Genomic DNA, 23883 nt, shown 5'->3' with positions numbered 1-23883 from the left:
TTGCATGTGACAGGGCACACAAAAGGAAACAGAGTTTGCCTCGATGATCAGTTATGTCCTTTAAAGCCTTTATAAACCATATAGCAGTGAATGCATAGGATGCACCATGAAACTCAGAAGCAGCAGATCACTTTGGAAGGAAGCACCTCCTTTTTCCAGTGACCTTGATAAATGAACTCTTCCATATTTCAGGTGTCTAAAAAGGCTTATTTAACTGCTCCTTCCAATGGCTTTCATACTGGCCTGTCTGCTGTGACTGTTACCTCTAAAGATCTAGCAACAGTTTTCCTTGTATGGATACCAGAATCAAGCCTGAAAACAGTTTTGCCTTATTCCTAATATGTCCCTGCTCTGAGCAAATATAATTTGGTTTGCTCAGCTGGAAGAGCAACAGGCTTCAGTAGTGCTTAATACCCCTGATCGTCGTGTGTGCAGACAACGCTCATCTGCTCTTTGGTAAACCCAGCTATATGCAACAGCCCTGGTTCTTTCTGTGCTCCTGTCAACACCTCTGGTTATACAGTTTCCTTTGAAGACACTGTGTCTCCAGGCAGTTCCTCTTAGGCACATAATTTCATTTTTTCTGCATGCAAGGACATGTTGCTAACCCCCTTGTGCTTCTTTGTAGCTGTTACATTAAGTAAAGCATGCCAAAAAAGGAAGGATTCCAGAAACAACTAGTTCTTTGTATTTTAGCAGCTGATGGCCCACTGTCTCGTTGACTCAGCATGGCCAAAGAGCATGCTCTTTCATGGTTGACCTGCCATGCAAAATTTCCTCACTGGATACAGACTCTTTTTCGCTATTACACATGAATATCGTTTCTGCCTCTTGCAAATCCTGCATGCCAGACAAATGACAGACTATGTGACATACTGCTCCACATGCAGGGATAGGTTGAAGAAAGATTATCTTGTCAATAGCCAAATCTGTTATACTGTGTGGGAACTGGGCTTTTCCCCTCAAGTTATCTGGAGCTGCACGTACAAAGTATCATTGTATACTAAAATATACCATGTTTCAAAAAGAGGGAAATGAATCTTTTCACGACTCCTTCAGTTCTGATTTTGTGCTCTTCTTAGCTGGTATGTGAGCTACATAAGCTGAGAATGAAGACAGGGCTCTCTTTCCTCAGCAACAGCCATTTTGACAAGTTTTGCGTAAGATGGCAGTGTTTTCATGTAGTAGCCAATTCATTTTTATTCTAATCCCATTAGTAGGGTTGGTTTCATTGTTAAGGAATTACACTGAAGAGCAGAAGACTTTTCTTACTACTCTGTCAAAAGCTTTCTGGATGACCTCAGAAAGCACTTCAGTTGTGCTTGTTTTGGGCTTTTGCTTGTTTGTTTTGTTTTACTTTGTTTTGGGATGATGGTACATCCTTATTCCTTTTGCTAGCTTAGTATGTTCTTTAAGGTAAAAATATATTACTACTCATCGATCACTTACTCACAGCAGGAAGGCTTTAGTTGGCTTTCTGAAACTGTAAGTAACTATAAGTTAAATTGCTAGCTTAGTATGTTCTTTAAGGTAAAAATATATTACTACTCATCGATCAGTTACTCACAGCAGGAAGGCTTTAGTCGGCTTTCTGAAACTGTAAGTAACTATAAGTTAAATTGTACATGCTCTTATATGCTGGCACTCAAGACAAAGTATGGTCTATCCAGATACCTGGAGGGCTTTGAAGACCCATATGGTTTTTGTGTCATTGATCTATTTTGGATTGCTTTATTTTTTCATGGATGTTTTGATCTGTTTGGAAACCATTGTAGCTTATGATAACACTTGATTTTGAAAACATTTTATGCTGGAAATGAAATAGCTGCTTACCTGGAATCTAGGAATATTAATTTTAAGTCCAAACTTGCTCTAAACATAAACATGTTACTGTGAAGTTTGATCTCAGTGATTGCACTGGGAGGTAAAGATTGACCTACAGCCACCAGTCCAACAATTTGGTAACAGGAATCATACAGAGACATATCTAGCATATACTGCCGTATCTTCAAATAGCCGCTGCAGTGGATCACCTGGCATGAGAAGAAAACACACTCAATATCTGATGGCAATGGAAGAGGCTGCAAGCCAACTGACCACCCAGTTTCAGTGAGGTTACAAAGCAATACACCCTTATAACACTTACATACTGCATAGTCTATTAAGGCTTCATAAGTGCAGTTAATTTATAAATGGAGATTCAAACACAGTAAATGCAGGTCTTGTGTTTACTGCAAACATGATTAATTCAGTATTAAAATACATGCTCTTTGATGACTATCTAGACTTCTTCTAGTTAATACTTTAAACCCTCTTTAATATAGATTTCTCATTGATACAGTCAGAATTCCTGTTATTAATCAAAAAATATAGAAGGTGCTTTTTCAGATGGTTCTCTCTCACACACACAGAGATATATATAAGCATTCATATTTTAATGAGCTATTATTCTGATGAAAACCAGACACTTTAAAAATCCAGTGAAGATTAATGCATCACATTTATAAAAATTAACTGCTGTATGTGTAAATGCACTAGAAATGAGCTTAAATAAGTTCTCCAGTAAAGTTCACATGGCGTTCTTTTGACATATGACCAAGCCCAGGGTCTTGAGAGCAGACTTTTGAATCCCCATGTACAATTCCTGATCAGACGAGTGATAACTTCAGTGTTAGACTGTAAAAATTCACTATGTCAGCTAAAGAGAGGGTAAAATTGTAACCTGGGGATTATCCAGAGCATAAGATTTATTTAATGTAGTGCTGGTGTTCAGAAACCATTCATGCTCCTTCCAATTTTCTAGTCCACACAGCAGGCATACTACACATCATTCAGCTTAATTCTGTATTAGCTTGACTTTTAATTGTGTCCAATGGAAATGAATTAATTTCTACTTTCAGGGGTATTTAGGTTCAGGGGTATTTAGTACCCCTCAACAACCTACTAAATAGTCACCTGTAAATGGGCTCCTCCTGTATAACCTTCCTTCCTCCTCTCTAATCACCGAAGTGATTGGTATGTTTAACACAAGTACAGTAGCAAGAGAAACTTATTTAAGATGTCTCTTCAGATCCTACTCATTCCCATACTATTTGACTTATGAGGTTTTCTTGTGCTTCAGCTAATCAGGTGATATTTTCAAAATTATTAAGTCCTGACCCTAAGTGCTGTCAGAGAATAAATTTAGGCCAACTTCTTTCTTGATAAATACATCCTCAAATATTTCACTGCAATCTTTTAACAGTGAGCAAAAGAAAAATGAAGGTGATCCCTATGTTATAAATGAGGAGAAAATAAATAAATAAAAATTAAAAAAGAAGAAGAAAAAAACCCACTTACAAATATACAGAGGTATCACCATTACAGACTCTTTTGCCTGATTTCCAATTCAGCTTTGGGACAGAATCATTCTTACTGGGAAGCAGCTGAGCAAACATGAGTCCATGTAATGAAGAATTATCAGTCTAACCAGGTAGATAGCAGTGTAAATAGACAGATATATGCCTGGACTTTGAACACATTCTTTTAAAGAGCTCTGCTTCTCTTGTGTGCTTTCCGTTTTGTTTTTGAATGACTTGAACAAAATGAATCCTCACCAGACTGCATATGAAGTACCCTTCTCTCCTGATGCTTAAGGAATAGAATTACACTGTGCAGCTCAAAGAGCAGCAAATGCACACTGTGGAGCTGAAAATAAGACTACGTGAATGGCAGGTGTTATTATAGAATCTCAGCATTTGCTGTAGCTTCTCATTTAATGTAATAAACAGGAAACTAACACAAATGGTAAGATTTATAAACAGACTTGGTGGATTAGTACAATTCAACCCCAAGTTGATAATAACGATTGTTTGTGGTAACGTTACAGTCTCATCAATGTTGAGGTAATTCTGGTCAGGCCAGTGAAGTGACTAGTACGACAGGGTGGCTGCTCAGCCAGAGCACAGTAACACCAAGGCAGAGGGATGTGGGAAGACTTCCAAGTTCCTGCCTCACCTGCCTCCAGTTCCATAGGGGAGTACTACCCAGCTGTGTGCTCTCCTTGCATGTCCAAGGCTGTCCTCCAGCCAGCTCCCCAGTCTTGAAGATCAGGAATCAGTATGTGGAAATGTGCCATAAAAGCTAACTCTTAACACACTGTGAGAGACTAGGCTTGCATTACTAAGGGAATCTGCAATCAGCAGTGGCAATTTTTTGACCTGTTCTGATTGTTTCCATCACAGATTTTGTTTTCAGCTACACATAGGTAAAAACCACTACATAAATCAAATTCTCACTTCTTGAATACTTGGGGTGGGGGCTAAGATGGGGGCTGCAAAGCTTATATACATTACCTTGTAGCCACTGCATGTCAATCCTGCATTCCTCTTGGCTAGGACACACTTCATTCTCAGGAAAAATGACCTCTCAATTTCATATTCTGAAAGCACAAACCACACTGATCATTTATTACTGAAGATTTCAAAACTGTCCATAATATTGCCTTTCATTATTTAACAGATGTATTTATGTCTCGGCCTTTGACAGCCGCAGAAGTCAGCTATTCTACTTTCCTGCTCAATCTCTGCCCTCAGAATTTATTTCACCTTCATGTTAGGATTCCCTGTGAAAACTGTACAAGTCAGCATGACTAGGTCTCCAAATTTCTGGTTTTACCACCATTCATAAGGCATTCACCTTGTTTCTGAACATCTGGGTACCAGCCCAAATTGGTAAGGTAAGGAAATGTATCCTTTGGAGTGCAGGTAAATGAAAGTACTCTCCAAAATAATAGTAGAATGGGAAACAAGAAAATTCATTGGTTTTGTAGTAATTTGAGTATATGTTGATAGTCATGCCTAGACTGGAGAACTTCTGACTTCCATATGCAATATTATTACCTGTTTCATTGACTTCCAAAACCATCTTGGTAGATGGCTTTTAAACAAATGTCTTCATGGGTAACCTCCAGAAGTGTTTAAAGTATTGCTCAGGTACCCACTTATCTTCTGCTAAGAATAAATTATTATTATTTTTAACATTAATTATTCTCAATAACAGTTCAGACATCATTAATTAGTTCAGGTTTTTTACTGAAAGTTGTGGTTTTGTAGAACACAACTGCAGCAGGAAAACACAACTCATTTTGTACGTTTGTGAACAGAAAAATCAGGGAAGTAGAGAGGTATTCAGATTTGTTGTAATGTGTATTACCTCCTAATTCCTCACAGAGTTTGATCCAAAGTCCACTGTAAACAGCTCAACTCTTGCTTCAATTTGATTTAATTGTTATGTTCCTGATTTTTGTGCATCCATCACCCAATTAACACCTCTTAGCCACACACCTGTGTTGGCTTGAGCCTCAGAGCACTACCTGGAACTGATAAACTCTATATAAAAGTTCTGAGTTTAAAGGTCTGAAGATACAACCACAGAAAAAAGATTTAGTGAAGAGAGAAGTACGACGTATAGTGCATCCCAACTAGAATCAGCCTTCTTGAGTATGTGAATTTTCCATTTATCTTCCTAATGCAAATTAGATCCATATGTGGAAAAGCAGGCACTTAAATGAACTGGCATATCTACTGGAGCTTTAAATACAAATGTATACTGTTTGGTGGGAGGAAGCCATACAGTACAGATTACTGTTGCTGAAGCATGATCTCACAAGTAAAGAATGGATTTGAGAGTTGGGAACATGCAATTCATGGCTTCAATACAGATTTTCTGTGTGACTTAACACTAGTTCTTGCTCTCTTTTTGCCACAGTCCCATGCACACAAAATAAAGATAACTTTCTCCCTTCAAGGGGGCAAGGTAGAAAAATAATGAACAGTAATGAACATATAAAGATCATCCTCTCACATGGAGTCAGTTGCTAGCAATTTAAATGACTTTCATTCTTCTATAAGAAAAGATGATTAGTGGAAGCAGAAGCAATGCCTTAAATCTGTCATATGTCCTGCCACAAGACCTAAAAGGTTCTCTTTCAGTGACAAACTCCTTCCAGACACCTTATTCATTAGACTTCTATTTGTTGCTTGCTTCATTTTTAAATGTTACTGCAGACTGGTGTGCTGCTACCAGAAACACCCAGTTCTAACTTCATTTTTCCACCAGGAATAGGTTCTGAAACACAGTGTGGTTTTTAGGCATCTATAAAACTAGAGTAGTACCTAGACTGTAAGATAATAATTTGCTTTTATTATTGAAATTGACCATCATTGCATTATTTTAGAAGAGATCTTGTGTCTCTGATTTCATTATGGTAGATTGTAAGCAAGAGGTCCCCTGAACGCCAGTCCTTGTAACTAGCTACAGGCTGTCTAGGAAACCAGTAGAGTGTTTAAAACAATTCCAGAACAAATATGTTGTGTGGTGTAGGAGGCCAGAGTAAATGAAACTAGAGTTGCCCCCTACTTCTAAGTGGTGTGTCAAGGAAGGTTGATAGAATTGTGATTCAATAGACAGAAGAGTAATAATCAGTAGCTCTGTTGTTATGTGCAACCAAGTGCAAAAATCTGTACCTGCAATTTAATAATGATGTGTTTATTAATTATTGATCATTGAATTAATAGGGGTTTAGTAGTGTGTTGCTGAACCAACAAAGACTAGTCTCTTAAATCAGTTTATCATACACCTGCCATCTAAAGAGGGAAAATTTACCCATGATGTAACTTGGGACTCATCTGGGAGCTTCTGTTTTTGAGGTTTTATCTAGCTGATATGAAAATGCCTTAAGTAATCAAATGGAGAGATGGTCCACATGGCCAAAAAGGAATCTGGGCCCTGACTGACGTACTGCTTTACCTGAACAGGCCAAAGTAATGTATGCATGATGATAAGTGTTCCTCCTAAGTCTATTAAGGGTGATTGATAGTGTTTGTGTGGGAGCCCAATGGTGATGCAAGAGTTTCATCCCCACACTGGGGAGGAGGGCAACAGGAATTGTCTAAAGGAGAAAAAGAGAAGCTGACCATTCCCAGATGGTCTGAGACCATAAGAACTGTTGAAGCAGTTATTTAGTAATGAAGAGTGTCTACAGCACAGGTGGATGCAGAGCGTTACAGCTGGGATTGTTACAATGGCTGGGTAAGGCTCAGGGTTTTGTCAAGGTGTCCAAAGAATAACGTGCAGGGGTCAGATGGCATCTGGCATCTTGATTGCAGGATTAGAGTTGAAGAAAACAAAAGCTACCAGAGAGAGATGCTTGTAGGTGTGTGTGTGAGTGCATAATATCTACTAGCAAGCTTTGAGACTGACTCACTGGCAAGGAAGAGCAGGACCAGACCATTTATATTGTTCATGCTTACGTGAGTGCCATTAGTGTGCATGTGGTGCCTGTAAAAACACTGTTCTTCTGTCTGTGTTGACCTGTCATCCGTAGGCTCTGTGTACACACATCTTTGTGTACACCTACTGGGAATAAAACCATCTCCAGACCCTATCAAGAGATTGCAAAATACTAAGAAGCAGTAAGACCAAAACTGTCACATAAAAAGCCTAGATGTGCAAGACCGTGAACAGTGTGAATTAGTATTCACATTAACTGATACTTTTGCCAGTGTGACTCCCCAGTAACCTGCAAAGTAGCAGAAGGGGGTATCAAAGCAAAAAAAGAACTAAAGTAAATTTGTAATTGTGAAGCTGATTAGGAAATAAAAAGACCCTGGCATCCTGCTGGATGTTAATACATCCATCAATATACATCCAGGCTGTATCTGATGCAATTAAGATGGTCTACTCTGATGAAGAGAATGTAGAAAGAAAATGAGGTACTTAAAGGTTTAGCAAGCCAAGAGAGAGATGTTGAATATTCAAATAGGAGAAATCAGATGAGTTGTGAGAAGAGTGATTACTAATGCATGCTGTCCTGCTGCAGAGGTTAATCACAAAATTGTGGGGAGGTATTAGGCATGAAAGCTCAGTTATAAAGCTGGACAAAAGGCCTGTAGCTTTAAATAGCCAGCACCTGCTCTAAAAGCAGAATGACTGAAGATGTGCAAGGATGTAGAAAACTCTCAAAGGAGATAGAAACCCAGTAAATGTAAAACATTCACTCCAGGGTTAAGTAAAAGGTGAATGTAACCAATTATTCTTAAGAGTTAAGTGATTTTATCAATCAGAATTAAGTTTTGAAAAATATCAAATATATAACAACATAGAGCATCTAGACATAGTAATGTAATTATTGATATCGCTAATGTTCTTTCAAGCAAACATGTAAGCACAGCACATGTAAATGTCAGAAAGAATCTTAAGCTATCAAGAAACTAAAAGTGGTTTGAAACAGAGAGGAAACTGATTAAGTTCTACCAGTTCTTAAGTAATTAAAGACTGTATGTTGAACACTGAGAGGCTTGGGGCATCAACCATCTCTCTGTTCCAGTGTTTGACCACCCTTTCAGTAAAGAAATACTTCCTAGCATCTAGTTTAAACCTCCCCTGATGCAGCTTCAAACCATCCCCACACATGCTACCACCAGACACCAGGGAGAAAAGCTCAGCACCTCCCTCTTCATGTCCTCTCCTCAGAAAGCTGTACAGAGCAATGGGGTCACCCCTCAGCCTCCTTTTCTCCAAACTAAACAAACCCAAAGTTCTTAGCTGCCCCTCACAGGACATTCCTTCCAGCCCTCCCATCAGTTTTGTTCCCCTCCTCTGGATGCGTTCAAGGACCTTCACATCTGTCATGGGCTGAACCCAGGACAGCATCCTTCTTAAACTGCAGGACCCAACACTGCACACAGCACTCAAGGTGAGGCCACACCAATGCTGAATACAGGGGGATAATTGCCTGTTTTAGCTGGCTGGTTATACTGTGCTTGATGCACCCCAGAATGCGGTTTTCCCTCTTGACTGCCAAAGCCATAGCCAGCTCAGCATCAACCAGCACGCCCAGAACTCTTTCTGCAGGGCTGCTTTCCAGCCACGCCTCTCCCAGGCACTTGAGGTTTAAAAAAAGTGAGCAGTCACCACATGGAGATGGCCAATTTTACAGCAAATCATGCTAAATTTCACTGTTGTTGTATCTCTTATTCAGCACTATTTCTCTGAAATACCTACTCTTCCAGCAACTCCACTACATACGACAAAATTTGCCCATTTAATTGCACCTTCTGTAGCATTTGCTACAGCCATCTGTAATTCTGACAAACAGCTGTGTATTGCTATGAAAGGTTTTACTGAAGTTCTCCTTTACAGGGGTAAGTATCGCAGAATGGATCTGCTTTTCCCATCTTCCCCCTTACTTTCTATGCCAACAACTATTTTCCCTCTTTACCTAAATGTGACTTGTTTCCCTTACCCAAACAAGTTCAAGATAATTGGGAAATCAATCCTTTTTTTCAGAAGTGAGTTGTATAAATTTCAAAGTTTGTACATTCTTCTATTCAAGTTTTTTTTTCAGAAGATGAGTCAAGAATATGTCTCAATAGCTGCTATAGTTAAAAAGAAACCTCCGGCCCCACTTCTAAATTACTAACTACCTTGAAATTCTCTGATGATGGCTTCATGAAAAGCAGACCAACCATCTTAGTAAAGCTCTTAACATTTACCAGAACTTACTGATGTTGTGTTTGTCTACTACAGGAATTAGAGATGAAAAGCAGAGCTTTAGGGTTCTTTGTAAATGTTTGCCCTCTCATTTTTTGGCATAGTGCTTTTCTTTACCCAGTTATGTGGAACACGATCGAAGGCCTATTTTTCAATTCCAAACAGTTCCAATATTTGTTATAATTTGGATTTTCTGATGATAGCAGATTTCTGATTATTTTTTTTTCCTCCCTGTATCAATGTTTAAAATTTGAAAGTGATTGTCTTCTTTCCAATGCTCCACAAATTTTCATTGAAATCTCTTCAAGAGTGAATGGTGAGACTCTCATTTTTCATTCTGGAATTACAGTTTTCCATTTTTATCCAACTGTATGATTGGTAATAGTTGGAAATGAAAACTGATGCAAGTAAAAGGCTAGTTTTGATCAACTTGATTGTATTCCTTGAGCAGATTTCTCTGTCTTTTCTGCTGCTCTTTTTTGGAAATGTGTAACTGAGGTTACTGAGATTCTGTCTTTTTCAGTATGTCTACTAGCAGATATTTTAATTAAATTGACATGTCACTTATAATGAGTTTTATAGGGGGAGGTACTGCAAATCAGAGTCCATATTCATGTTCATGATGCTCATTTTAATAAATTAACTCTATGTTTCCCTCATCAGATGCAGAGAAGTTTTTCTGTTCTACTAATGTATTACTGTATCTGCTGATCATTATACAGAGGATCCCTCCTTGAAGCACTGCTACAACATAATTGAGAAGATTCAGTAAAAGCTATAAATAAGGCAGAGAGTAAATGGCTTAATTCAAATCCTAGCTCAAACTTATCCACATTAATATCCTCACAAAGTTGAAACACAGCAACCTGTGAATGAGAACATAGAAAAACATTGCTGTCTATGGCTGTATGTAAGCTGGATGTCTTTCTCACATCACTGTGTACCATTTCTACAAAGCATACCTTCTCCACTTCCTTGTCTTTTCTTAGCTTCTTTTCTTACCTTGTCTCCACTTCTCCTTCTCCTTGTCTTTTCTTAGCTTAGTATATCATGCAATACAGTTTGACTGCAAGCGCTAGTCAAGAATGAAATAGCCTGTTTATATTTTACAGATTTGTATTTTCTTACTCTCATACCAGAATAAATATCATGATAAATAAAATTATTCTTGCTATTTTGGATAAATACTTTGTGGAATGAAATAGCCTGTTTATATTTTACAGATTTGTATTTTCTTACTCTCATACCAGAATAAATATCATGATAAATAAAATTATTCTTGCTATTTTGGATAAATACTTTGTGTATTTCTTCACTCATATTGCACATGACTGCCCAACAGGATTCTCCAAGCATTTCTCTGAAATTATGGTAAGCTTTATGGAAGCCAAAGTTGTTCATCCCTGGGGGTATAACTATGAAATCCATCTTTGCTTTCCAGTACATCTTTCATGTCTTTTGAAAGAAAACAGTCACAAAATTCTGTGGTTGGTATACTGCTTTCACAGTGGACTGAGAAAAAAGATCATTGTAGGGTTTTTTTACAGCTTCAATTCTCATGCCTTTATTTTCCCTAAAGTAAAAACTACTATTTTATGTTTCTTTCCCAAAGCTTTCAACTTCTGACAGTAGCAAAATATGATATTGTTTGTTGCAGAGCCACTTTGCAAGTTAATATATATCAGCATGCAAATGGTACACTGCAGCACCATGCACTACTTTAAGAATGTATGTCTCATATGTCACTACAAAAGATACAAAGCCGCATTAGAATTGGAATCTCTTGACACAGTTAATGATTCATGTGCGCTCTGCATGGCAGTTTGGGTGTAATGTCAAATTTCAGCTATAATGTGGGAGAGGAAACTTATTCTCAAAAGGCACATGTAGACCAAAGCTCTGTGCATGTGGTCACCTGCTTCTACCTTCCCTCCAGTCCAGCTTGTGTGGAGACACGTGCCTGCTAAAGCTAGTGCATTCCTCTGGAGAGAAGGCACATGTGTGATAAACTGCACTCTGTGTCCCTGCTGGACTGTTTTACAGGGTGGAAACACAGATACCACAAGATCATGTCTGGATAACACTTTATGGCCCATCCCCCAAACACTCTGCATGGTTTTGCCTTTTCAGTTGGTGATTTTCATCTTACCCGCTCTATACTATGAAGTCCCACATGTTCTACTCTTATTCATTTAATCTGCAAAGCATCTGTGTCCCACACAGCATATCACTGACTTAGAAGAACATGTGGGTATCTTGGCTAGTCTCCTGTAAGCATAGCAAGGCTTTTGTGAGACACAGGAAAGCTACTGCCACAGCTTCTACCCCTTAATTTTGAATGAGGGTGGCACCAACTTCTAGAACAAATAAGAGGAAAAAGCCCTGTATGGCACATACAAAAGAAATGCTTGTGTGATAGCATACACAGTTTTAAGGTAGTCCTTAAAGCTGGGAATCCAGGATTGACCAACAGGGCCAGCATGAGAAGGGGCTTGCGAATGCCTTTGGCAGACTTTCCTTATGACAAGATCAGAAGCAGGACTGGAGGAGTTAGAAAATGATGATTTAGACATGTAAGCCTAGTTCATACTGACTGTCTTTATTATCACTATGCCAGAAAGAACAGGGCAAAACTGAGGTTGTAACTGAGACAATTCCTCAATGTTAAATACTGTGTACAAAGATATATATGAAAACAACATTCCCCTATTCGTCCTTGGTATGTGTGGTCAAAACGGATTCCAAGAGAGAAGAGACAAAATGGTTACACATACTTTCCTTTCTCCCTGTTACACTGCAGCATCATTACCTGCAACACGCAGGTTACAGGCGTAAGTATTTCAGAATATTCATCTTTTTTGGCAAATGAATGACACCAGTTGAATGATAAAATATAAATGCTTTACATGGCAAAACTGCAAATTATATGTAGAGATAGAGCAAGTTCCTATGCACATGCTAAATTGAAAACTGAGGCTTGTGTCCTGGGTTGGTTTGCCTTGGTAATGCTCCTGCTGTGGTAGGAAAGCAATCAGTTCTGTTGTTAGCCTGTGTCCTAGAGTTCCAAGCTTGCATGAACTGCCCAACTTCCCTCCCCATTTGCACAGTTTGTTCTGTGTTGTGACTGTACTCAGAATCCTGTCAGAGCTGCACAAGGTAAATTGTCTCTTTTGTCATTCCTGTCATTCAAACTCAGCTGTTTGCTAGCATTTGCTCGAATTTTCCTTTGCTCCTATAAGTGTTGCTTCCAAGCTCTTCTTAGTGAGGAAACTTAACAGGACAGTAGTCAGAAAGGAAAAGAACAGTTTTTGTAGTCTGAGACACTCTGCTCTCTTTGATATATTTTACTGTTAATTACCAATGGAGAAGAATAAAATACTGGGGTGCCAGCAATCTGCCTTCTTTCCCACTTTTGTACATTCAAAATGGTAACAAGCAGTGGTAACAAGATCATCATGTTAAACCATTTCTTTCAGTAAGAGTTCTCCCATAAAATATTTTTTAACTAATTCAAACGGAAATCCCTATCAACATTTGTCCTTTGTGTATGTAGTAGTAGAAAAAAATTCTTTAAAACTTAGGATTAAAAAATAACTTTCCAGATGTACAAATTTCTATTCTCTTTTTTTAATATTGAACAGAACATATGTATGGAAGAGGTTCTTCCAGGAGAGGAAAAGTATAAACTGGCTTTTACTTCTTAGCTGACTGAAATAGAGTTGTTAAAGCATCAACCAGAGTGGGAAACCTGGCACAATGTATGCCACATTTCTTGTGTAACTTACATTAGGGTTATAAACAGTCATATAAGAATTATCATTTGCAGACAGTTGGAGTGCCTAGAAAAACTACAGTATTCCTCTTTCCCTTTGTCTGCTCTGGGGAATGTTAATACATGTTGCTTTTAGCATACCGTGCCTTGGTGTGCAAGTCAGCAAAAGTTGGAAAGCTATAGGCATTTTAAAGGATTGAAATATCAGAAAAAGCATATGAAACTAATAAAAGAGACGCACAATGTCGGACTCCAAATACACACACGGAAGAGCAGCACACAATGCTGAATCCTATTCAGCGTTGCTTCATTGCTTGTCTCAGTTAACCTGAGGTACAAATACCTCTAATTTTACTTGCTTGCTTGCATTCAGCTGCAGTGATGACAGATGGACTGACAAGTTGCACCCAGCTTGCACTAATCTGATATTTCATGCTAAAATTTCCTTATTTATTCTTACAGATTGGGTTCAGGAGGTACAGCATTTCCCCAAAACCTCCAGGTTTGGTAAATGTTGCTGCTACAAGCCTACCACTCTGAACTGCTGCTAAAGAAAAAATTCTGCAAAACTGATTGGAACAGACACACTTTTAACAGCAACATCATTTGAGGTCTTAAGGTCATGACTTCTTGTAGTACGGGCATCCCAGCTTGTGTCAGTATGTTGTTTCCTCTAAAGAGCGTGGTAGGAAGGTGTAGTCAGTAATCCCAGTGTGGTCCTCAACATTCAGTCCCTGAAAGCCAGGACTAATTCAGACACATTCAAAACGCTTATCAGCTCTGGACAAAGCACTTTGTAACAGTTGCTTTGTAAACCTCTCTCAACATTTTATCCCCCACCATGCTAGTACCAGAATGCTTTGCTGCTGAGCTGTAGCAGCTTAGACTTAACTAGCCTGACAGACGTTTAGTCTTATGCTACGGATGAGGTGAGGTGAGGTGAGGGGAAGTGAGGTGAAGTGGAAGGCAAACTCCTCACGTGCCTCCATGTAGTTCTGGAGCTATTGGCTAGGCAGAATCTTGCATGGCACCATGACCTACTAGGTCTCTTGTACTAAGCAGAGGAGATATGCAGCATGCACTGGCTCTCTACAGTCAGTCATAAATGTAACCTTAAAACCTTCCAAGATTCAGAAACTACTGCTATCTAACATCCCCATATTTTGGAGCCCAACCACCCTGCTGGATGACTATCTTCTGCTCCAGCAGGAGAATCGCATCCAGTGGACCCAGTTTGTTATTTCTTGAAGGAACAAAAAAAGAAGTTCTTTCAGAGTTGTAAGTCCACAAGGAGAGACAGCATACATCAACACAACTTTTCTACATCCTAAGAAATCAGTTTCTCAGTCCTACACCATGGAACAATTCCCAAATTTCTGTTAGTTAAGTGTTGCATATATTAGGATAGGGGCCCAAGAATCCTTTTATCAGCCTATGCAACACATACAGATGGTATAAGGAGTGGAAAACTGAGGTGTAAGGCTTCACAGGTACAAAACTAAGCCAGAACACACTAAAATGCTGCAGACGAGTAATACATTAAGCAGTGTTTGGAATGGTATGAAGGGATGAAGGGGCAGTGAAGTCATCTGAGATCTGAGCACAGCCAGTACACATCGTTCGCGTCATTTGGAAAAGATCAAATTATATTCTTTTCTTTTTTTTTCTACTACTCTATCCCAGTTGAATATAATGGATTAATTTTGTTGCAACTGGTGCAAAGTTGGCCTAAAGTCTCATGTGAGGTGATTCGCTAAGGCATACCCTACCTTTAATGTCTGTGTGAGAGAGATTATTCTTTTCCCAACTCCAGATCCCCTCAGAAAGAAAGTCCAGCTGTTGGTTTCTTTCATAGCAAGGGATCAGTACATATTGCTTTACATTTTCAATGCTGGTCATGCAAGTAAAAAGGCAGTTTAAAGACTTTGTAAGTTACAGCTGAAATTCTCCAAAGCCTCCACAGATCATGGGGCTTATGGCTTTCATTGAGTCATAGCTTGCGCACTTTAAAGGCCAGAAAAAAAGCTTTAGATCATAGGTGCAAAACTGTACAATGAAGTTCATTAAACTTCAGTCTGTTACCCCTGTACTGAGCTCAGTAACTTCTGTTTGCCTTAAGCGTATCTTCTATAAAGATATACAGCCTTGATCTGAAGACATCAAAAGAGGAAGAAACCATTGCTTCCTTCAGTATTTTGTTCCTGTGGTTAATCAAACTCCTAGTTATAAATGTGTATATTATTCTAATTTGAGCTTTTGTGGTTTCAGTTTACAGACATTGGCCCTTGATATGTTTTTTCTTCTAAAACAGTCCTTTAGTTCCCAGTATTTTCTTCCCTTGGAAGTATGCATAAACAGTAATCAAGTCACCTCCCGTTCTTCTTTTTGATAAGCCGAACAGATGGTGTTCTTTCATCTCTCATTATAAGCCTTTCCAGTCCTTCAGTTATTTTTGTGGCTTTCTTCTGTACTTTCTCTAACTTGCCTTTCCTTTTTTAAAGTGGACAACAGAATCATACAGAAAAATCCAGTGTCCATTTCACTAATACTATTATTCGTTTCATTCAAAATTACAATTATTCATCCTTGCTATTCCTCCTCACTAGTTCCTTGTTTTTATGCCCAAGGATTTCCTATTCCCCATTTTGCCACAGCTTCACAATAGGAGCTCACACCTATCTGTTTGTCCTTTATGACTTTTAAATGCTTCTCAGCATTGCTGCCCTCTAATTTCTTACCCCAAACTCTTTCCTCAGAATAACTTGCTGCAACGTCATGCTGGATTTATATAAAGAGTGATGACTCGACAGCCAGTTCACCAACATTCATTTTCCCAAATTTTATTGCATTTAATATTGCTATGAAGTCTGACAGCATATGATTGATTATTCAGGAATTTTTACTGTCCTTAAAAAAAAAAAAAAGTATCTACTCTCTGTGCTTGAAGATGTGGCTTGTTGCACCTGAAACATTAGGATGTCCAAGGCAAATATGAAAAAAGAATTAATAACAGGTGTAGTTTAAGAAGGCTTTTGCTTTTTAAACTAATGCATCATTTCTGAGGCTCAGTTATCTGAATGAAAACAGAGAAACTCACACTATGTCCGATTTTATGCAGTGAGCAATAATATGCATTTCCCTGAGAAATAAAACTCATACAAATAAGATTTCTAGAGCTCAACAGCTGCAAGGCTTCTACCTTTCTCCTGGCTTTCAGGTCTGGTCTTTCAGGAAAGCTTCTATGGAACTGATGAAGCACTGGATTACAAGGGAAGGTTTGAAGAGAATAATGAAGGACAATGAAGATTAAAAACAAATGAAAAAAATCAATAAAGGGACAACATCAAACTTTACTAAGACTGTAAAACTGGCGGTTAAAAATAACCTGTACTCTGAGTTATTCAGTACCAGTAACAGAATATCACAAAGTATAGATATATATGTTCATGTTTGTGATTTTATTTCTATCATAACAGATCTTATCCAGCAACAACTGCTGAAATAGCAACTGAACTAAAAATGTGCATACATATCTGAGAATTAGCTGAGAACACAACTTGAGCAAGTAAAGTTGCATGAGCCAAGCTGTACATTTGTGTTATAAATGTCTGTGTCTGCAGGGCAGTATTCATTTAACTCCTGAGTAATAGGACAGATTGCGGAGATCTATAATACAATAAAGTTATAAAAGGAAAGTTTTTGTTAGACCCAGTGACTTGATGATTTATATGTTGCTTAAAATATTAAAAGAGATAAAAATGACAAAAAAAAAGCTCTTTAAGAAGTCTGTTTTCCTTTTTATTAGGAAAAAAAAAAGAGCCACTTTCAACTTCCCTCTGTCCTAAGTTATTTGTAGAACTCCATGTTTTATTTAAATATTCAAAATACTTATTAAGATACAGACAGAAGTTGCTTCATTCCTGTTAAATAGGTTTCAGGGCTTAACTGAAGAAAAATGGGAAACCAGCTTTGATTTCCGCAGGCCAGGTAGTTTCAGGCTATACCTCCAGAGATATATATATATAATGGGTATGCTGGGAAAAACAAAAAAGGAACTACTGGCACAGGGCAGACAAATATAAATAAATATTTGGTCACTGTTCATTTTAAAAGATTTATCTATGGATTCTGGATATTTTAACACACACACTAACATGCACACCGATGCATCATGTGAGGAAGAGACACATAGCAGATTTGCATAAAATAATCCCTATACAAACCAGAACTCATCTTAACTCCTTTATTTATCTTCTCCAAGTCTAGAAATCCAAATAAGCTCCTGTTCTTCTGAGGTTTCTATCAATTTCCTCTGCTACTCAAAAATTTAGACAAAACAAAACATATGCAAATGGATCTCATTTCAAAGTGAATTTTCCTTTACTTTTGCACTATTGAAAAAACAGAGTTTGATGTTAATAACAAACAGCATCTATGTAGAATGAGGTAAAGAAAGCTACAGAGAACGAGGCATATATCTCGGGCTAATTATACCATCAGCAGCACTTCAGACTGAAACAGTTGCAAGTACTTAATTTAACAGTTTGAAAAGTCTTTTCAAACACAACCAGATCAGAATTACACTTCACAGTGATGAGAATTTGTTAAGAAATAAATTTGACCATAAGTAGCTAAAATGGGAGAGACCTGATTGTTTCAGAAAACTGATGCTAACAGGCTAGATAAGCAACCAGAGACTTCCAGATACAAGCAAGAAACAAACAGTTCCTAGCTCTGGACAAAAACCCCCAAACCTTATGGAACTGCTGTACTAGTGTACTATCTCACTGCTTCTAGAAAACCAGAGTCATGATACTAAACAGAGAACAGGAAGAGTTGCAAGCTTATGTGCATTTGCCACAGAAATACTAATTCTGATCAGTGGCCAATGACTTTAAATTTGTAAAAAATATCCAACTAATTTTTTTTTAATTGGAATAAAACCAGAAAGCTATTGCCATTGATAAGGGAGTGGGTATATATCAGAAGAACTGCATGAAAAGTTACAGGCATATACCAGAAGTATCACCTTTGTTTACTAATAAGACAGGAAAAAAGAAAAAAAATGTTGGGTTTGTTTCGGTTAAAAAACCCAACAAAATCCCTGCCTGATGAATGTGCAAACTATGAAACAAGCAAGTAACATCTTCAATCAGAGAAGTCCATCAAAATGAAGAGTTTGGTTCTCAAGACATCAAGGGTAACAAGACAACCTCTGCTGTTGTTGGGAGGAAGAAGGAGCCTAAAATAATTCTACCATTTACACCACTCAGAGCAGTACATCTGCTTCCAGGCACATTAAACTTCCCCACATGCAGAGGGTGCTGGTGAAATCACAGCGGTCAGAACTGTGGTGAGATCACAAGGTACAGAAAATGCACAGGCACCAGAACTGATTCTTGTACAGAACTGTTACAGAACCATAGTGGAAACCCAAAGCTCCTCCTAACTTTAGGAGATATGCCTTAAGAAGGCCAGTAAAAACTAGCAGGATGTGAGCCCCAACTGATTAAGCAATTATGAAATGCATGTGAAAGCACATTTTACATGATGGGAGCCAGATTATTTTTGATATTTTAAAGTTCAAAGCATTGCCTCAAGGAAACAAATAGTGCAAAGATGAGCGTATTTTTGTTAGTTATATAGTAGTTATGACACTGAAGTAACAACGTAATACACAAAGGGTTACGTTAATATTTATGTGTGGCGGCTGAGTACAGCCAGGGTGGACAGTCTGATCCAGGCGTTCACATAATCAATTAGAGTTCTGCTGTCTTTCCTGACACTCCATCCAGTTTAGCATCATACTGTATGGATACACGTGGATGAATCATCTGCAGCACCTGAACAGGATGTGTGAAGAGGCTTGGTGAATCAGTGGTCCAGTATCAAGGCAAGAGGACATTATTTTCCTGGAGAGGTCACTTTTTATGGGAGTTTCTAAATCTAGGTCATTTACAAAACCCATTTTTGCTCTTCCTACAGTGGAGGGTATTAGGTCTGGCTTTTTGTCCAAGTTTCAAATTAAACAGTTGTTTTTAAAACATTAAAAGTGTCCTGGGTTTAAAACATTAAAAGTGTCCTCCGATTTTCCAGTTTCCCAGAGGGGTTTTTTCCTCTAAGACCACATAGCTGCAGCTGCGCACAGCTAGATCATTGCAACATTCCTGCAACCTCAGCAGTGATGACAAAATAAAAGAGATTAAATGATCCCTGAGCATAATCTAAAAACTTGTTTAAAATGGCACGGAGTCCATGACATGAAAATCATTATTTAATCTAGGATACCTTATTCCCTTTAGTACAACAAAATAAAATCCTAGGTCACAGTTTCAAGTTCGTGCTCCTCCTCCATTCATGTACATAGCTTCATACTGAATAAATATGAACTTGTCACGTTTCAGCCTAGGGTTATAACTTCTTTTAGTTTTTCAGTGGTAGTTTGATCACAGATCACACAAGTACCTTGCAAAAGGTGAGGATGAAGAGGCTGGTGAGCAGTAAGAACAGCTGTCATCTCATCATGATCAGAAGGATGTATGTACTCATAAATGCTGTTACCAGTAAGCTCCACCTGTGAAGAGACATGTAACACATGAAGCAGTGCAGCTGTCTGATTTTCTTTTTCCTGTCCCAAAAGCATTCTTAAGTAACCTGCATACACCACATCTGGGTAACTACACACCATTTTTAAAACATAAGTTTAATGTACCAAAACCGTGCTCCTAATTATACCCATTAAACTAAATTAATTCCTTCTTCATCAGTAACTAATATTAAAGGGGCTTCTGTGGGAATTTCTGGTGATGATCCTGATACAGAAAAGATGCTATTAGAGCTGGCAAATGAAGTGATAAACTAGAGCAGCTGCAGAAATGTTAAATTGCTGCAAAATTGCATAAAACCTCTATGAATGGTATTAATGTTTCTTGAGAAGACAAGACATTCTAAAAAAATAAGTTTCTGCAGGTTCCCAGAGACTATCACCTGCATTCAGCTGGCAGCTGAGATTTCAGAGCCAAACCACTAGACTCACACAATTCCTTTGTGTCTTTTCAAAGATGATCCACCACACTCAATCCACAGTAGTGCGAAGAGTTCAGAACAGTAGCCAGTGAATTCAAAAGGCAGGCAGACTTCCATAGATTTTCATGGGCACTGGATTGAGCCTTTGCTGCTTTAAGCAAACATGCACGGTAAAGACTAGAACTATCTTAAATATCTGTGTATTCCCTCTTCCCACTTGAACTTTGCTCACACAAGAATGCATTTTTGTCTTTCCCACTGTCATACCCATAATAACTGTTACACAAAAAAAAAGGAATAGCGTACACGGTACGTCTTTTTTGCTAACTCTATTTGCCACATATGAAACTCACCAACAAAAGTCTCCAGATACATGCAGTAATTGATTTAAGGAGTGAACCAATACTTTGAGCCTGTGTTTTAAATTAGTGTCAGGCTGCCCAATTGTTCGGTGTGCCCTGATGTGCCTTGGGCCCCCAAGATCAGAGACAGCTGAGAGGTGAAGTAATTTAACCTATTATTCTCAGCCAATCCTACTGATTTGCTAAGATGTGTGAGTTGCCCTTTCTTTGGAATAAATGAAGTTGTCTACCCCACAAACCAATCTCTTCCGAAAATGTTTCTCATCGTTCCATTTTCTGCATTATTCATGGAATGTCTCTTCCCAAGACTATGCAAACTAACTTTCTTTTTCAAGCCATCTATTCCCCACTGCTTCTCTTCAACACCCCCTCCCTGCAAAAACAAAAACACCAACACTGATTTGATATTCTAACCAGAATAAAATTTCACTAAATAAGGGGGGACAGAAGGGAGGGGCAGAGAGAGAGAGTGAGAAAAAGCAATGGAGAGATGGAGAGAAAAAGAAAGAAAGAAAAAAGACAAAGATGTGAAGAAACATACAGATGGAAAGAAAAGAAAGGGGGAGAGAGAGAGAGGAGAGAGATGGAAGGGAAGGGAAGGGAAGGGAAGGGAAGGGAAGGGAAGGGAAGGGAAGGGAAGGGAAGGGAAGGGAAGGGAAGGGAAGGGAAGGGAAGGGAAGGGAAGGGAAGGGAAGGGAAGGGAAGGGAAGGGAAGGGAAGGATTATTTACTCTGGTTCATTTATATAATTTTCTTTAGAAGTTCTCCTTCAAAAGCACTGGCTGTTCCTTTTCAGGATTGTAACAGGTGGGGACCTGTTATAGTAACACTTTATATTCAAACTTTACTGGAGGGGGAGGAAGGAGAATACACAATCTCACTGTGAGTCATGCTTCTCAATGCTTTTGTTTTTAATAACATGGGAAAAACACGCTGTGAATGTTCATAGTTTTCCCCATAAATATAATCACCTACAGACACATAAACCAAGTTAAAAAAAGTTTCTAACAATTCTTACAGTGACATGCATTTCATTGGCCTAGATGCTTGGTAAACCAGATTGTGTGTGGTTTGGCTGATACACTGAAGGGAAGGAATGCCATCCAGAGGGACCCTGACACGCTTGTGAGGTGGGCTGATGCCAACCTCATGAAGTTTAACCATGCCAAGTGCAAGGTCCTACACCTGGGTCGGAGAAATCCCAGGCACAGCTACAGGCTGGGCAGAGAAGAGATTCAGAGCAATCTTGCAGAGAAGGACTTGGGGGTGCTGGTTGATGAGAAAATGAACATGAGCTGGCTTCATTATGTGCTCGCAGCCCAGAAAGACATCCATATCCTGGGCTGCATCAAAAGGAGCGTGACCAGCAGGTCCAAGGAGGTGATTCTGCCCCTTTATTCTGCTCTCGTGAGGCCTCACTTGGAGAATTGTGTGCAGTTCTGGTGTCCTCAACATAAAAAGGACATGGAACTGTTGGAACAAGTCCAGAGAAGGGCCATGAGGATAATCAGGGGACTGGAGCACCTCCCATATGAAGATAGGCTGAGAAAGTTGGGGCTGTTCAGCCTGGAGAAGAGAAGGCTGCGTGGAGACCTCATAGCAGCCTTCCAGTATCTGAAGGGGGCCCATAAGGATGCTGGGGAGGGACTCTTCATTAGGGACTGTAGTGGTCAGATAAGGGATAATGAGTTAAAACTTAAACAGGGGAAGTTTAGATTGGATATAAGGAAGAAGTTCTTTACTGTGAGGATGGTGAGGCACTGGACTGGGCTGCCCAGGGAAGCTGTGAATGCTCCATCCCTCGTGTTGTTCAAGGCTAGGTTGGACAGAGCCTTGGGTGACATAGTTTAGTGTGAGGTGCTCCTGCCCATGGCAGGGGGGTTGGAACTTGATGGTCTTCAGGTCCTTTCCAACCCTAACTATTCTATGATTCTGTGAAAAAAGTTATCATAGAAAAAAGTAACACTGTGGTCAAATTTCAGACCGAAAGGAGTATCACCTGTGACCCTGTTATTATTTTTTCTTTGACTAATAGTGATTTTGCTGAAGAGCATGTTTTGCCTTTTAAATTAAAACAATTGTATCAGAGAAGACAGCTTCCAAAAAAATACAAACATTTATGGGTGGCTATGTACAAAAATGCTCTCCCTTCAATACAAGGCATTTCTTACAAAAGCAACATCAGCCAACCTGACTAGCAGCATCAACTGTAGTAATCCAAAAGATGTGGTTGCACCTCTGATGTTACCAAGCACATTCATAACCACATCAATGTGCACCTACTCTCTTGCAAAGTATAATTCGTGGGTCTCTCTTGCTTTTCGAAAAGTCACTACCTATTTCAAAAGGACTACTTCCAGAAATACATGTTTATTCACAGGACTGAACCCAAGGTCATAGTTTTATCCAAACTGTAATTCGTTTCCAGGGCTTATACCTAAATTTCAGAACTAAAGTGCTTTGTTCAAATAATGACTAGTTTTTCTCATTACACACATAGGAATATTTTCTACTCTGATGTATGCATTTGCAACCCCAGCAAAATCAGCAGGAGGTGAACATACAACACTGAAACCAAAATTGACCGTAAAAATGTGAGTGGAAACATAAAGCTGCCAGCGAAGAGATGGGGGCTACATAAGAGTCAAATAACCAAAATATGTATACATAATTTTGAAGCTGACCACAGTCTCCTGCTACACATAATGCATGCAAGCCCTTTTAAAGCCTACAATGAAACACTGAAAACTTACAAAAATAAATTATATGGTTGGATTCATAAACCTCAGGCTTATTAAACCAGCTTCCTTGATGCAGCTTTTTAATATCTGTAAATACCTGCTTACTACCAAATATCGCTGTTTCCTACTAAGAGGTTTTTTATGTGTAACTCAGCTGCACATTTTTTCCTGCCAAGAAATTATTCATAATAAACACAGAGGACCCAGTAGATGGATTCTAGAGCAAATAATTACGTATTTTGCCTTTCATATACTTACTTGATGAAAGAAAAATAAACTTTTGAAAAGTTCAGATGTTTGTGGTTAAATATTTCAATACTTATCAAAAGTCGAAGATAAGCTTGGCTCACTCATGGACCTAGAAAATGGCTGGAATAAGCTTCAGACTTTCAAAATCAAACATATATGTAGGCATATAAGTATGTGTCTTTCACCATTGTTTCCTAAGA

General features: G+C 38.7%; 1 protein-coding gene across 2 annotated transcripts in view; it reads right to left on the bottom strand.

Annotated features, from left to right (window-relative positions):
- Positions 1-23883, bottom strand: part of SIM2 (SIM bHLH transcription factor 2) — a 58521-nt gene that overhangs the window by 18801 nt on the left and 15837 nt on the right. For both annotated transcript variants that reach the window (XM_061359132.1, XM_061359131.1), the window contains 3 exons: positions 19772-19880; positions 4335-4420; positions 1834-2033 (listed from right to left, as the gene is read on the bottom strand). In XM_061359132.1, coding sequence (XP_061215116.1) covers positions 1834-2033; positions 4335-4420; positions 19772-19880 — 395 coding nt within the window. The remainder of the gene's footprint in view (positions 1-1833; positions 2034-4334; positions 4421-19771; positions 19881-23883) is intronic.

This window comes from Neopsephotus bourkii, unplaced genomic scaffold (assembly GCF_033783945.1).
Source record: "Neopsephotus bourkii isolate Nb327-2 ecotype Australia unplaced genomic scaffold, CSIRO-AGI_Nbou_v1 NB_962, whole genome shotgun sequence".
Lineage (NCBI taxonomy): Eukaryota > Metazoa > Chordata > Aves > Psittaciformes > Psittacidae > Neopsephotus > Neopsephotus bourkii.
This window is presented reverse-complemented; position numbering and strand designations above follow the sequence as displayed.